The 18360-nt window shown below is 46.6% G+C and overlaps 1 protein-coding gene across 1 annotated transcript; it reads right to left on the bottom strand.

Annotated features, from left to right (window-relative positions):
- Positions 1-14582: 14582 nt before the first annotated feature.
- Positions 14583-14873, bottom strand: akap19 (A-kinase anchoring protein 19; the record flags this gene model as incomplete). Its single annotated transcript, XM_080525830.1, has 1 exon — positions 14583-14873. The coding sequence occupies one exon, from the start codon at positions 14871-14873 to the stop codon at positions 14583-14585; it is 291 nt and encodes a 96-aa protein (XP_080381956.1).
- Between the last annotated feature and the right edge of the window lie 3487 nt (positions 14874-18360).

The following is an 18360-nucleotide window of genomic DNA, read 5'->3' on the forward strand; positions in this document are numbered from 1 at the left end:
CGCACCGGAAGAGGAAACCCCTGTCTACTACCTAGACCCAGCCCGGAGCAGCGGCTCCAAGGTCCTACTGAAGGTGGTGAAGGTCCGACTGCACCACAACAACGCTGTGTACGACACGTACGCCGTTCTAGACGACGGGTCGGAACGGACCATCCTTCTCCAGGGGGCAGCGCGCCAGTTGGGGCTCCAAGGGACTGCGGAGAAGCTGACTCTGCGCACGATACGTCGCGACCTTAAAGAGGTCACCGGGGCGAGAATCCACTTCTCTATCTCCCCGGCGGGGCGGCCGTCGGACAGATATCGACTTCGGAATGTCTTCACCGCGGACCAGCTAGCGCTCTCCCGCTACGACTACCCCCTGGAGAGGTTACGCGCAAGATATCCCCACCTACGGCGAGTAGACCTACACCCGATAGAAGGAGCGGAGCCAACCCTTCTCATCGGCTCGGACAACGCTGACCTGATCGTGTCGCTCCGTCCTCCGCTGAGAGGACCACGAGGCTGCCCGATGGCTGTTAAGACTGCGCTTGGGTGGGCCCTCCAAGGCGCTACCGAGGGGAGAGATAGAGACGGGAGAGCTACGTCATCCCTCCATGTCCGAACCGAAGAAGCAAACCAACCAACCGGACCGCCTGGAGTGGAATCTATTGCTGCCAGTGCACCTGGAACAGTTAGTACCACAAATGGTTCACCACAGGATGACCAACCAAAGAAGAAGTCTCTGTGGACAGAGCATAAGTCTGACACGGGAAAGCCTTACTACTACAACTCCCAGACTAAGGAGTCCCGGTGGTGGCGCTACCGTGCCATGGCGGCAACCGCTGTTGCCGAGGAACACCTGCAGGTGGCCATGCACCCTCACGTGGCCGAGGTCAGCATTGACGCACCCGTCAACTCCGTCGAGTACACGTCAGCCATGGAAGTCTCAGCCAGTATTGTAGACGCCTCCAAGGAGGAAAGGCCGGAGTTGGCGAAGAAGACGTACAAGTGGAACCCAAAAGAGGAGGCCAAGCAGGCCTTCAAAGAGCTTCTGAAGGAGAAGAGTGTTTCATCCAACGAGTCATGGGAGCAAGCCATGAGAATGATCATCAACGACCCACGCTACAGCGCCCTGCCCAAGCTGAGTGAGAAGAAGCAAGCGTTTAAGGCCTACAAGGCTAAGAAGGAGAAGGAACAAGCCAAGCAGCTCAGGAAGAGGAACTGGGAGGCGCTGAAGAGCATTCTGGACAACATGGCCAACGTCACCTACCGCACCACCTGGTCCGAGGCCCAGCAGTACCTGCTGGACAACCCCACCTTCGCTGAGTACGAGGCGCTGCAGAACATGGACAAGGAAGACGCTCTGATCTGCTTCGAGGTGCACATCCGCGCCCTGGAGAAGGAGGAGAAGCAGAAGACTCTGCTGAGGGAGAGAGACAACTTGTCCGAAGGTGCCGTGGTACTGGTGATCGACCAGTCCCTTCCACGCGCCGCCCGGCAGACAGGCAGAGTGACCAAGGTCCTGCCGGGTCCGGATGGAAGGGTGCGGACGGCCATCGTGGACGTTGGTGGTCGCACTTACACCCGACCTGTGGCACGCCTGATTGAGCTCCCTCCAATTACGAAAGACACTATTCCTTCCTACCTCACGCTGCTAGAGCAGCATAGCCAGTGTGCCTTCTTAGTTAACTGAAACCGAGGGTTTCATGGGGCGGCTGTTGTGAAGGCCCACAGTTTAGTGCCAGTTTAGTTTCCCCAAACCAGCCCTATTTCGCCCCAGTTATTTCCTTTGTTATTTTCATACTATCTCTGTACGTTTATGAAGGTGTATGTATTATTATTGTACTGTTTATGTATATGTTTAATGACGTAGTATATCCGGGGTGTGTCCGTGACCCGGATGTTAGGTTCGGTGGTGTATATATAAGAGACGGAAGTAGTCCGCGAGTCAGTGTGTGATGAGAATCAGAACGAGAGAGACCGAACGAGAGAGAGTAAAGAGAAGCCAATCTAAGATGGCGGATTCAGCAACACGCACACCGTGCAGCAGCTGAAGACGCCAGGAAAGCGATTATTGAGTGTACCACTGTAGCCCGTTTAGTTGTGTTCCCGTTGGACCGCCTTGCCAGCAGCCGGCTGTTCAACGTTGGACCAAGCGAGACGCCAGCTGGACATAATCGTCGCCTCCACGAGCGGACTGCGACCGAACACTGACTCCAGCGGAGCTTCGACGCGGACCACCGGACCTGGGCCCTTCACCTCGTTGTGGACCACGAAGACGGCCCTTTCCCTCCGCGTTGCTACGTCACCCCCCCCTTTTCGTCGGCTAACTTCATCGACGCACATGCCATCCAACCAGGCCTCAACGCGCACCACCGCCCTGGACTATAAGCCTGTTCAGGCCAGAGACTATGAGTGAGTGATTGAGTGTGTGTGTGGCCGGCGGGGAGGGAATGTATATTTGGGGATGTATACATCAGTCATGTATAATAAATGTGTTGTTCATAAGTGATACCGTTACCGTGTGTTAGTTGTTTGTATGCTAATGCTAAGTACAAGGCTAATGCTAATGCTAGTTCCAATGCTAAATGCTAATGCTAATTACAAGGCTAATGCTAATGCTAGTTCCCATGCTAATGCTAACGATAGTAACTGCTAGTCTAACGGTTTGCTGGCGCCCCCTGCCTGTATCCTCCTACACTGCCTATTTAGCTCCATTAGTTAGATAACCAGCCCCTTCCTAAATTATACAGTCCTTTTCAGCTACTCCCTGGTTACACACACACACACACATACTGTAGCCTACATACACACACACACATACTGTAGCCTACACACACACACACACATACTGTAGCCTACACACACACACACATACTGTAGCCTACACACACACACACATACTGTAGCCTACACACACACACATACTGTAGCCTACACACACACATACTGTAGCCTACACACACACACACACACACATACTGTAGCCTACACACACACACACACTGTAGCCTACATACACACACACACATACTGTAGCCTACATACACACACACATACTGTAGCCTACATACACACACACACACTGTAGCCTACATACACACACACACACACACACACACATACTGTAGCCTACATACACACACACACACACACACACACTGTAGCCTACATACACACACACACACTGTAGCCTACATACACACACATACTGTATCCTACACACACACACACATACTGTAGCCTACACATACACACACATACTGTAGCCTACACACACACACACACACACATACTGTAGCCTACACACACAGGAGGAGATATCGTAGGATGCTCATTGAAAACAAGGTTTAAAGACACTGAGAGAAAACTGCATCCACATGTAATCACTTTGATCATGTAAATAACAATAATAAGTAATTGTCTGTCTGTGTATGTTGCTGATATCGCTCTTATGGAAATGAAAAAGCAATTCATAACTACGGTCAGTTTCAATCCACCGTTAGAGCAGGTGTTCACCGTGCCTCAGGATGTGATATGGAGATGTTGGCTGGAAGCTGTGGTAGAACATGGAAATGTTTCCAGATTTCTTTCTGTGTGATTTTGAAATTGTAGCAACAAAAAAAAAAGGCGTCGTCCAGTGGTCTAGCACTGCGGTCTACAGTGCACATATGCCCATGTCGGCATGGGTTCGAATCCGGCCCATGCCCTGCTGACATGCCCTCTCTCCATTCTTCTCCTTACTTTCCTGTCTGTCTTCACTACATCTGTCTAATAAAATGAAAAATATGAGTGGGACTGCCCCACTCAGAAAAATGAAAAAAAGGCATTTACGGAAAGTCAGGGAAAGAGGTTGGGTTTCCCAATAAGTGTCACACGCACCCATGAACCTCCGTTTGGGAAGACTAGCGTTAAATGAAATGGTTGTGAGTTATTAGTGCATGAGCTAATCATTTTGGTAGCGTCGGGTTGACAACATCCGGCCTTCTCAATTGAAATGTACCCAGCACAAAATGGTCATTGCTTATATCATATCCCATTTGCAGCACTCAGACCCAGTTTGTGTACACAATTTGGAAGTGCACTTGCACACTCCCAGAGGAGTCGGCCCAGAGTGGCTAAGTGACCCACCGGAAAGATTGAGAAGTAAGCAACAAACCACCACAAACACACTGCAACAAACCACCGCAAACACACTGCAACAAACCACCACAAACACACTGCAACAAACCACCACAAACACACTGCAACAAACCACCACTAACACACTGCAACAAACCACCACAAACACACTACAACAAACCACCACAAACACACTGCAACAAACCACCACAAACACACTGCAACAAACCACCACAAACACACTGCAACAAACCACCACAAACACACTGCAACAAACCACCACAAACACACTGCAACAAACCACCACAAACACACTGCAACAAACCACCACAAACACACTGCAACAAACCACCACAAACACACTGCAACAAACCACCACAAACACACTGCAACAAACCACCACAAACACACTGCAACAAACCACCACAAACACACTACAACAAACCACCACAAACACACTGAAACAAACCACCACAAACACACTGCAACAAACCACCACTAACACACTGAAACAAACCACCACAAACACACTGCAACAAACCACCACAAACACACTGCAACAAACCACCACTAACACACTGAAACAAACCACCACAAACACACTGCAACAAACCACCACTAACACACTGCAACAAACCACCACTAACACACTGAAACAAACCACCACTAACACACTGCAACAAACCACCACAAACACACTGCAACAAACCACCACAAACACACTGAAACAAACCACCACAAACACACTGCAACAAACCACCACAAACACACTGCAACAAACCACCACTAACACACTGAAACAAACCACCACAAACACACTGCAACAAACCACCACAAACACACTGCAACAAACCACCACAAACACACTGCAACAAACCACCACAAACACACTGCAACAAACCACCACAAACACACTGCAACAAACCACCACAAACACACTGCAACAAACCACCACAAACACACTGCAACAAACCACCACTAACACACTGCAACAAACCACCACAAACACACTGCAACAAACCACCACAAACACACTGCAACAAACCACCACAAACACACTGCAACAAACCACCACTAACACACTGCAACAAACCACCACTAACACACTGAAACAAACCACCACAAACACACTGCAACAAACCACCACAAACACACTGCAACAAACCACCACTAACACACTGCAACAAACCACCACTAACACACTGCAACAAACCACCACAAACACACTGCAACAAACCACCACAAACACACTGCAACAAACCACCACAAACACACTGCAACAAACCACCACAAACACACTGCAACAAACCACCACAAACACACTGCAACAAACCACCACTAACACACTGAAACAAACCACCACAAACACACTGCAACAAACCACCACAAACACACTGCAACAAACCACCACTAACACACTGCAACAAACCACCACAAACACACTGCAACAAACCACCACTAACACACTGCAACAAACCACCACAAACACACTGCAACAAACCACCACAAACACACTGCAACAAACCACCACAAACACACTGCAACAAACCACCACAAACACACTGCAACAAACCACCATAAACACACTGCAACAAACCACCACAAACACACTGCAACAAACCACCACTAACACACTGCAACAAACCACCACAAACACACTACAACAAACCACCACAAACACACTGCAACAAACCACCACAAACAAACTGCAACAAACCACCACTAACACACTGCAACAAACCACCACTAACACACTGCAACAAACCACCACAAACACACTGCAACAAACCACCGCAAACACACTGCAACAAACCACCACAAACACACTGCAACAAACCACCACAAACACACTACAACAAACCACCACAAACACACTGCAACAAACCACCACAAACAAACTGCAACAAACCACCACTAACACACTGCAACAAACCACCACAAACACACTGCAACAAACCACCACAAACACACTGCAACAAACCACCACTAACACACTGCAACAAACCACCACAAACACACTGCAACAAACCACCACAAACACACTGAAACAAACTACCACAAACACACTGCAACAAACCACCACAAACACACTGCAACAAACCACCGCAAACACACTGCAACAAACCACCACTAACACACTGAAACAAACCACCACAAACACACTGCAACAAACCACCACAAACACACTGCAACAAACCACCACAAACACACTGCAACAAACCACCACAAACACACTGCAACAAACCACCACAAACACACTGCAACAAACCACCACTAACACACTGCAACAAACCACCACTAACACACTGCAACAAACCACCACTAACACACTGCAACAAACCACCACTAACACACTGCAACAAACCACCACAAACACACGGAAACAAACCACCACAAACACACTGCAACAAACCACCACTAACACACTGCAACAAACCACCACTAACACACTGCAACAAACCACCACAAACACACTGCAACAAACCACCACAAACACACTGCAACAAACCACCACAAACACACTGCAACAAACCACCACTAACACACGGAAACAAACCACCACAAACACACTGCAACAAACCACCACAGACACACTGCAACAAACCACCACAGACACACTGCAACAAACCACCACAGACACACTGCAACAAACCACCACAAACACACTGCAACAAACCACCACTAACACACTGAAACAAACCACCACAAACACACTGCAACAAACCACCACAGACACACTGCAACAAACCACCACAAACACACTGCAACAAACCACCACAGACACACTGCAACAAACCACCACAAACACACTGCAACAAACCACCACTAACACACTGAAACAAACCACCACAAACACACTGCAACAAACCACCACAAACACACTGCAACAAACCACCACAAACACACTGCAACAAACCACCACAAACACACTGCAACAAACCACCACAAACACACTGCAACAAACCACCACAAACACACTGCAACAAACCACCACAAACACACTGCAACAAACCACCACAAACACACTGAAACAAACCACCACAAACACACTACAACAAACCACCACAAACACACTGAAACAAACCACCACAAACACACTGCAACAAACCACCACAAACACACTGAAACAAACCACCACAAACACACTGCAACAAACCACCACTAACACACTGCAACAAACCACCACAAACACACTGCAACAAACCACCACAAACACACTGCAACAAACCACCGCAAACACACTGCAACAAACCACCACAAACACACTGCAACAAACCACCACAAACACACTGCAACAAACCACCACAAACACACTGCAACAAACCACCACAAACACACTGCAACAAACCACCACAAACACACTGCAACAAACCACCACAAACACACTGAAACAAACCACCACAAACACACTGCAACAAACCACCACTAACACACTGCAACAAACCACCACTAACACACTGCAACAAACCACCACAAACACACTGCAACAAACCACCACTAACACACTGCAACAAACCACCACTAACACACTGAAACAAACCACCACAAACACACTGCAACAAACCACCACTAACACACTGAAACAAACCACCACAGACACACTGCAACAAACCACCACTAACACACTGCAACAAACCACCACTAACACACTGCAACAAACCACCACTAACACACTGCAACAAACCACCACTAACACACTGAAACAAACCACCACAAACACACTGCAACAAACCACCACTAACACACTGCAACAAACCACCACTAACACACTGAAACAAACCACCACTAACACACTGCAACAAACCACCACAAACACACTGCAACAAACCACCACAAACACACTGAAACAAACCACCACAAACACACTGCAACAAACCACCACAAACACACTGCAACAAACCACCACTAACACACTGAAACAAACCACCACAAACACACTGCAACAAACCACCACAAACACACTGCAACAAACCACCACAAACACACTGCAACAAACCACCACAAACACACTGCAACAAACCACCACAAACACACTGCAACAAACCACCACAAACACACTGCAACAAACCACCACAAACACACTGCAACAAACCACCACAAACACACTGCAACAAACCACCACTAACACACTGCAACAAGGCTGGAGGCTCCATCATTCTCTTGGTGTCAGAGATAAGCTGTTATGGTTTAGGGTTATGATCTGCCTTTCAAATGGCGCCAGCCAGGCAACACTTTGCTTGTTACCTAATATTACTTATTATTATTATTATTATTATTATCATAATAACTACAACACCAAGGAAAAGTAACTCGGTATACTGCAAGGGCCAACCTTTTCCTTGTGTTCTTTCTAATTCGTTGCGTCAGCTATGTGATTCTTCAAAGCTAGTTTAACTGATCTGCTGAGGTAAGTCTGTCAGCTAATATAATGTGACAGTGAGACATGTCTGTCAGCTAATATAATGTGACAGTGAGACATGTCTGTCAGCTAATATATTGTGACAGTGACATTAGACATGTCTGTCAGCTAATATAATGTGACAGTGAGACATGTCTGTCAGCTAATATAATGTGACAGTGAGACATGTCTGTCAGCTAATATAATGTGACAGTGAGACATGTCTGTCAGCTAATATAATGTGACAGTGAGACATGTCTGTCAGCTAATATAATGTGACAGTGAGACATGTCTGTCAGCTAATATAATGTGACAGTGACATTAGACAGGGGAGTGCAGAGGAGCTTTGGGAACTGCCTCAACGTTGTTTAAACATGTAGCAGTGGCCTCATAGGCAGCGCTGGGTTGTAGTTCTGCAGACCAGCTCCGTCACGTCGATGACGCCCAGTAGCAGCTACATCCAGTGTTGATGTGTTGAATACACACGTCCCCAACTGTATAATAAATATGATCTGGATTGTAATCGGTTTCGAGAAATGTGAGAGAAAGTAAACTGAATCTAACAAACATGATCGTTTTGATCTGAGCTGACCGCTGAAGAACTGTCTGCATGCAGGTTTAATTAAAAGGAAACTTATTCAGTGGAAGTACACAGATTTATTTGCATTTATTTATTATTCACAGTGTTTTATCCTTCATTGACTTATTTACAAAGCTGTACAGTGCGGCAGGTGAAATATATATATACACCACCAGTACTCAAGTTGTAAAAGAACATCAGGTGGATTTTATCATATGGAGACAATTTTAGCATCCCCACAGCGTCAGTGAGAGCATTGAGGCTTTTAAAAAACTAGTAAAAACACATCTTTTCTCCCTGGCCTTTGACCTGAGGTGAGCCTGCCTTCCCGACACTGCACTCTTTGCACTTTTATTTGTACTGCACCTTGCTGCTTTTAGTGTATTTTTCTATTTGATCAGTTTTCTTTAATCTGTTTTTTATCTCTTTTATCTTGTTTTTATCTTTATCTTTTATCTGTTAAGCACTTTGGGCGGCTCTTGTCGTTGTAAATGTTGTGCTATATAAATAAAACGTTTAAATTAAACGTTACTTACTTACTTAGTGACTTCAGTGTCAGTGACTTGGTAAAAATGTCATTGCATGTGTGCGTGCCCCCTTCCTCGCCCACAGTATTTTACTCAATATGCGCAAAACGAAATGTTGAAATAGCCGTAATACCACGCTCACTGATAAACGCCCTTCAGTCAATGACACTGATGACGGGTTGACTGGAAGGCAGCTGTTCATGATAGATACTGTAAAAGATGATATGTACCCTTTTTTGCCAATGTTATCAAATGACATCATATTTAGAATGGAAGTACTTGATTACTACTGTTAACATACTACTGTGTCATCACCTCTTTGGTAAAAAAAAGGCTATCAGACACATGGATGATATTCAGTCGACATGCTGCTTCCTTGTAACCGATCTTTTATCACCTAATCATCATTTATCTGGAGCAATTATAAATGGTAAATGCTTATCAATGCCTTCATTCAATTCACCCACACACACCAATGGCGGCACGCTACCACGCAAGGCCCCGGCCCGCCCATTGGGGGTTAAGTGTCTTGCCCAAAGACACCTCAACATGTGGCCAGCCGGGGTTCAAACCAACACTCTGCTGACCTTACGACTTATTAAACATCACCACCACCCTTCATTGCATAGCATTTGTGTAATATCCCATTGTCGCTTCTACTAATGCTTTTAGTAGATGTTGGGGTGTGGACACTGTCACAAAAGGGTGGAGAATTTGGACGCAGGTTCAAAGTCCGTTCCCAGTAAACAAAGAGTCCAAAAGACGTCCTCAGGGAAGCCGGAACGTGGGTTCAGATGACGTCTTTAGGACGTCTTATGGACAAGACGTCACCTGGACGTCCTAGAAAGACGTCATCTGAACCCACGTTCCGGCTTCCCTGAGGACGTCTTTTGGACTCTTTGTTTACTGGGTTTAAAACCTCTGATCTCTGTTTTTTTTACACATTTTGCAAACTGCTCCCACGGTTACAATTGTATGTCTATATGTCCCAATTGTTACATGGAAACGTAGAGCAACTCTTACTGTCACATCAAATATCAACATATAAGCCCAAACATTAATAGTTTTTACGTTTCAGCCGTTTGTTTGAGAGCTAGCCAAAGACAAAAGCAGGTCTGCTTACAGCACGTTGCCGTAGCAACCAAAACAACTGCCACTTAACTGTTGAAAAACGCGAATCCAAGTGTCTTCGTCATAACATGGCCGGTCCTCCTCCTGACTGCAGTGCTAGATAAAGCTTTGTAAAATGTTTCAAATCGAGGTCAGACGCTCTATGCATTTAACATCGTAAAAATGTGTCATCGTTTGACAATTGCAGCTTTTTCTGACCTCTGCCGCAAAGAAATGTATGAATGCAGTAGGAAACTGGGGAGGAATAAGAGAGAATAGGCAGACTTTTAACTGTTGCCATGTGTTGTGTTGAAAGAGGTTTAGGTGAATCAGAGCTAATCTTTCGTTGTGCACTGGGGTTACTCCACCTATCCAACGTGCCTTCAATGTTTCCTCAGTTATTGGCTAAGAGCTCATAAAAGCAAACATTGTGAAACCATGTAATATACCATGTCAAATGTTTATGATCCATCTCATAATTGGGGTTTTTCCCAAACAGTTGTCGCAAGTGATCGCTATGATGGCTGTGATAGAACTTTTATTCTGATCCGCAGTTTACAATACTAATAACACCTTACGTAGCACGACAGTTGGGTGGAGGTCAATGTAACTTGTGACAAAGCCCCTTTGGTTGCTGTTTAATGACTGCTGAATGGGAGACAAGACAGTCTGCCACCAAGTTGGAGAGAGTTTGGAAACTTTCCAAATCTTCTCATTTTTTTGTTCCTCTTTATTTTTCCAGTGAAATAGTTGTTTCAATAACACTCTTTTATTTACCATGATGGATTTTCATGAAACTGACGATGTTTCCTGTTTCCCTGATTGCCTTGTTCTGCTCCCTGAACATCAGTTGTGGTACGGTAGGTTCTGACACACCTTAACTGACCAAACTGATATTGCCTTCCCCTCTGTCATAAAACCTTTTATGACCAAGGTTGTTCTAGCTAGCCCATAAAACACATTGTGCTTAAGTATACACGTTCATTCGTGAGCTTAGAATGATAAGGTTCTATGTCCGTCTAGGGTAGTTCAGAGATATTGAGCGTGAAAGTTTTTACATTCCATTATGTTTTGTGAGATGGAACCTTTGTATTTTATTAATTTCTAACTAAAACATTTCAACGTTTTAAAAAATAACACCACACAGGCATTAATAAACACCTAATGGATCAGATTATGTAAAAAACAAAATTTTGATAGAACCTTATAATTCCAACGTCACGAATTGTGGTCCCCTATTCAGTATAATTCAGCTCTCCATGGTGACTGTGCATCGGAGGCCTACTCCTAACTACTGTCAGAGGTCATGAGAGTTGCATTTGTGTGCTGTTGTATACTATATTGGTCAGATGGCGATAGTTTTTTGTTGTTGTAATATAGCATATTAAAACCATGGTAACCACCCTCATGCTACGACAGGGAACCATGGTAACCACCCTCATGCTACGACAGGGAACCGTGGTTATTTGGGCCCAGACAATTTTGGCTCCAACAAAAGGTTTTTTGTAAACCCATTCTGTGTCCAGGATAAAAGGATAAACGTGTGTCTGGTTCCTTCCTAGTGGCATGAGGACAGAAACATCTAATGGATCAGATTCCATGTAGGAAGTGACTTAATAATAAACCCCTCAAGTGGCCAAGGCTTTCACTTCAGATGTGAGCACACACACACACACGCACACACACACACACACAGACAGACAGGCAGGCAGGCACACACACACACACACACACACACACACACACACACACACACACACACAGACAGGCAGGCAGGCACACACACACACACACACACACACACACACAGACAGGCAGGCAGGCACACACACACACACACACACACACACACACACACAGACAGGCAGGCAGGCACACACACACACACACACACACACACACACAGACAGACGCACGTTCATATTCCAGTTCCCATGTAGGTGCTGAAACTGAAACGATGCTCTGAGACGGTTTACACAAAGTGACCGTGAGGTCCTTGTTGAATGAATGAATGAATGAATGAATGAATGGTCTTTATTGTCATTGCTACAGTACAGGTACCAAACAACGAAATTTAGGAGGGGTGGCTCCCCTGGTGCTAGGAAAGAAGAAAAAAAAAAGTGTCCGTTAGGCAGCAGGGTCAGGATGTGTGGAGGAGGGAGCTCCTCTCTGCTAGTCCACCACAGGCCCACTGGAGACGCCATTACCCTGATCCAGGAACCGCTGTCTGGGTAGAAGGGTGAAGGGAGGGAGGAGGTGTGTGTGTGTGTGTGTGTCTGTGTGTGTGTGTGTGTGTGTGTGTGTGTCTGTGTGTGTGTGTGTGTGTGTGTGTGTGTGTGTGTGTGCGTGCCTGCCTGCCTGCCTGTCTGTCTGTGTGTGTGTGTGTGTGTGTGTGTGTGTGTGTGTGTGTGTGTGTGTGTGTCTGTGTGTGTGTGTGTGTGTGTGTGCGTGGGTGCCTGCCTGCCTGTCTGTCTGTGTGTGTGTGTGTGTGTGTGTGTGTGTGTGTGTGCCTGCCTGCCTGTCTGTCTGTGTGTGTGTGTGTGTCTGTGTGTGTGTGTGTGCCTGCCTGCCTGTCTGTCTGTGTGTGTGTGTCTGTGTGTGTGTGTGTGTGTGTGCCTGCCTGCCTGTCTGTCTGTCTGTGTGTGTGTGTGTGTGTGTGTCTGTGTGTGTGTGTGTGTGTGCCTGCCTGCCTGTCTGTCTGTGTGTGTGTGTGTGTGTGTGTGTGTGTGTCTGTGTGTGTGTGTGTGTGTGTGTGTGTGTGTGCGTGGGTGCCTGCCTGCCTGCCTGTCTGTCTGTGTGTGTGTGTGTGTGTGTGTGTGTGTGTGTGTCTGTGTGTGTGTGTGCGTGGGTGCCTGCCTGCCTGTCTGTGTGTGTGTGTGTGTGTGTGTGTGTGTGTGTGTGTGTGTGTGTGTGTGCGTGGGTGCCTGCCTGCCTGCCTGCCTCTGCCTGCCTGCCTGCCTGCCTGCCTGCGTGCGTGTGTGTGTGTGTGTTCACATCTCAAGTGAAAGCCTTGGCCACTTGAGGGGTTTATTATTAAGTCACTTCCTACATGGGAACTGAAATTCAAGTATAGACTGACACTGGAAGGAAGAACATTTACATTTGAACCATTTAGCAGTTACACTTTTATCTAAAGATTCATACAATTAGAGATTACAGTTTGACAGTTTCCCTGGAGTTACGTAGGGCTGAGTGCCTTACTTAAGGGGGCACACTTGTGGTGGTGTTCCCAGGTGGGATTTGACCTCATGACCAGTCCTAGTCCTTCTATCGGCTTGGACCATCGCAGATGGACGTGTCCTGATGGAAGTGAGCACATGCTCTCAATGCAGTTACAGTATGACGACACCAGATTGGCCAACATGTTTGTTCAGTAGTGAAAGTCGAAATGTCAATGGTTGTGGAGACTGGACTAGACTAAAGACACAAAGACGCTCCGAATGAATCAGACAATCAATCAATAGACGTAAAATGGCGAGGGACGATAGAACGGCAACTTTTCCGGTCATTTCTGGGTAGGCAGGCAGATGTTTGTTGTGTAATCGCCCTCCCGGTAAACAAAGAGTCCAAAAGACGTCCTCAGGGAAGCCAGAATGTGGGTTCAGATGACGTCTCTCTAGGACGTCCAGATGACGTCTTTCTAGGACGTCCAGATGATGTCTTCCTAGGACGTCCAGGTGACGTCTTTAGGACGTCTTATGGACTTACAGAATCGCAAAACAGAACTGTCTGCCGTCCGTGCGTCCGGTAGTCGCTGGACGTCCGTCTGTCTCACCACGGCGAGAGAGGAGGAGGAGCAGGGAAGGGGGGGAAAGCCACCGCAGGGTTTGTTGTTTCTGTCCGGGCCTCCTACTCTCCTGGTCCCTCACGGCGCGTCACACTCGATGTAGGGGATGTCGCTGTAGCGGCTGTCCACCTCCATCCACTGCTGCACCGCCCGAGCCACGATCTCCTCGGACAGACGCTGGGCGTACGCCAGCAACACCGGGTCAACCCGGGCCGGGTCCTGGTCCTCCTCCTTCTCTGCCGACCCGACCGTCTCTGAGTGCACCAGGACCGGCTTGCCGTCCGCCTTGGGCTTGCCGCCGTCCGGCACTTTCTCCACCGAGTTGGCATTGTGGGTCGGATTGCTTTTCTTGGATTTGACGCATCCCATGATATCTAAATAATGTAACATGGGGTTTCAGAGTAGTGCTAGTGGGAGAGGTTAGCTGGCGGGGAGGAGGGCTAGGGACGCACGCCTAGGAGGCTGATGTCTGTCGATGTTTGTACCGAGCGGCGTGGAAATAGTCCAGACGGTCAGCCGCGCTCCCGAGCTCATCATTCATACCTCCTTTGCGCTGTGGAGAAAGAGAGAGCGAGAGAGAGAGAGAGAGAGAGAGAGAGAGAGAGAGAGAGAGAGAGAGAGAGAGAGAGAGAGAGAGAGAGAGAGAGAGGATTTCCGTGATTTATTTCCCATCAGAGCCAGCCTTAGAAAATACCAGATGGCAGAGGCAAGGATTGGAAGGCCAACAATTTGTTTTCACAGTATATTTCTGTGACCCTGTTTCTGCATGTATAGCTTATCTAACTAACTCACACTGCATAGGACGATTCCAAGATTCCAGGCTACAAGAGTGACCTTGAAGTTAGTGAAGAAGACAACAGTGATCTGTGCGTTTTGTCCTCCATCAGTGATCTAGGTGCTGTTTTCTTCTTATTCTTGCTGCCAAGTGTCTCAGAACGTTTATAAAAAAAAGACTGTCTGACTCCAGGTAGACAGATGTCATTGATGTGGTGTATGGGCTCCATCTCATAAGAGGATCATGTTTTACAGTAAAATGCTTACATTGCATTTAAGAGGATGATAGGAATATAATTGTTTTCCCATGGCTGCTGTTGAATTGAATCTGTAACTCTGAATATTCTGAATAAATATCTGCCATCATTATAAGTGTAGGGCGTAATAAACGTGCGTAAGGGAAGTTATTTGTAACATAAATTAATAAACAACATCTGTAAGCAATGAGTCCAGGTGTCAGGGTATCTCCAGGACATCCCCACACACACACGCATGTTAGATGACATTGGGACAGGGGGACGTTTGGCTACTTTAATAAGGACATTAGTCTCCTTATCAACACATTTAACATGGAAAACTCAACGAAAAACGTTCTGATGAGCGACATGGAAATAGTCTGCGTTGAAATGATAGGCGAGGAGAAACGAATATATAAAAGCGATATGATTATAGCCTAAGCGACAAGAAACGATAGACTAGATATACATATAAACACATGATAATAACATAAATAATAAATACATTTCATGAACTTGCTCGAGTTGAATACGTACCATCCTCCTCCATGGACAGACCACCATGTCAACATCACCCGAACAGAAGACGCGCTCCGTTACTTTCCCCAGATGCGGGTTTGATTTTCATCCATACATCCACGGGGTCGTTGTCTTTTTTTTTTATTATTATCCACAAACGTTTCTTTCCTCCGTGACCAGCCTACGATCCAGCCTATGATCCAGAGTGAACACAGTTGTTTTCTCTTAAACGATACTAAGTTTCCCCCCAAAATGCTGCTTTGAATCCAGAAGAAGAAGGTGTGTGAAGCTCTTCATCACCCAAACCCCAGTTATCCCGTCCTCCTTCATCATCATCGCCGGGTCGGATGGCAGCAGCCTGGTCTGGGCATGGGAAGGTGCGCCGTGGCTGTTATACCAGTGGAAAGGACCCACTAGGAAAGGACAAGGATTTCCATATACCCACTTAAACACGTGTGAGGATACGTAACTAAACGGCGTTTTGTGACAGAACTTTCACACTTTCATTCATAAAATTCACCCTATAGCGTCATATACCATCAACATGGGGGAGATGCGACATGAAATATGTCCAAATGCACCACTATCTATCATGCACAGATGAGATCAGCCTTATAACATGTCATGTAATGTATATAAAGTTAGACAGGGAGCGCAGATTTATTTTTATGGCGTTCCGAAATGAACGATATGAGACTGGGAGGGGAAAATCACAGTATTATACCCACTAGAAAACACTAGACTACCCCACTGGGTTCTACCTCCCCACGGCTGGACCACCACACATCCTTTTAGCGCCACACATCCTTTTCCACCACCACAAATCGATTCGAGTACTTGGAAGAGAGGTAGTTTGGATCCTTAAGTGCCCACCAACGAATGCATTGAGTGAGAAGCCATTTGCCATTATTATTATTCCAGAAATAATATCCCACATGAGTCGTTGCTCAATGATTGACACGGTAGGCTATTGCACCTGTTGTTCGACACTGCTGTATCCTGGCATGTAAAACAATAATGACAATAGACAGTAAAAAAAAAAAACTATTATTGTAGGTAAATTGTGCGCATTCACCCTGGCTCGTTTCATTGCAAGGACAATATCACCCCCGTGTGGACCTTTCTAAACTGTGGCTGTCTGTCGGCCTACAGACATCAGCAGTGTAAGCACTGACAATGACCCCGACACACCTACCACCAGTGGCGGACTGGCCACCGGGCAAGCCTGGCAAATGCCAGGAGGGCCGCGAGACTCTGGGCCGCTCAGAATGTATTATATTAAAAATATATATATATTTGTAATTTTGTCTCTGGTGATTTTCATTGAAAATAACTTATTTCAGCATACCGCGGCCCAAAACATTTTATATCGGCCGGGCCATCCACGCAGTTCTGCGCGTATGCCCAGGGCCCTAAACCAATAGGAGCAGAGCTCCCCTATGGGGCGGAGCTCCACGATTTGGAAGGATAGTTATGGAGATAGACTCCAGTTCTATGAGTGGAGCGGAGCCCCATCGGGCTGCTGGCCCACTTCGACTTGTTCAAACCCGGCTGTATTGTATGTTTGGGAGAATGAGGGAACGGAGGACGCCCGTTTTATAGCACCCCAGGGCGGGCGCGGACATCGAACTGGAGTATATCTCCATAACTATCGTAGTCAGCTCTATATCGCCAGTGGACACGCACCTCATGTCATCATTCCGTTTATAACAGCAGTTAACGTTACACTGCTTTCATTTTCAGAATGGGGGAATTTGATGAGAGCGATGCAGTTAATGTGCAACAACTGGATGCAGGGAGCAAGTGTAGTTGGAAGTAGGAATGCACCGAAATTCGCATGTATTGGGCCGAAAATAGCACAAAAAAGTACATTCGGTGTGAAAAGGCTATTGAAAGAGATATTGACTGATGACTGCCTACTGATAATACATATAATTACAGCAAACATGTTGGTAGTTTGGCATCTGTCCTCTGACTTTTTATGTTAACAATCCGTGTTGCGTGTTGCGTTTGGAAATAGGGCTGTTGTGTCGCAAATGCCAGGGCTGTTTTTTGATTCCAGTCCGCCCCTGCCTACCACGGTCTCAGGTGGTCTTGTCTTGCAGTCTCTTACCGCAGTCTCAGGTGGTCTTGTCTTGCAGTCTCTTACCACAGTCTCAGGTGGTCTTGTCTTGCAGTCTCTTACCACAGTCTCAGGTGGTCTTGTCTTGCAGTCTCTTACCACAGTCTCAGGTGGTCTTGTCTTGCAGTCTCTTACCACAGTCTCAGGTGGTCTTGTCTTGCAGTCTCTTACCACAGTCTCAGGTGGTCTTGTCTTGCAGTCTCTT

Source organism: Nansenia antarctica (assembly GCF_963989245.1).
Source record: "Nansenia antarctica genome assembly, chromosome: 3".
Lineage (NCBI taxonomy): Eukaryota > Metazoa > Chordata > Actinopteri > Argentiniformes > Microstomatidae > Nansenia > Nansenia antarctica.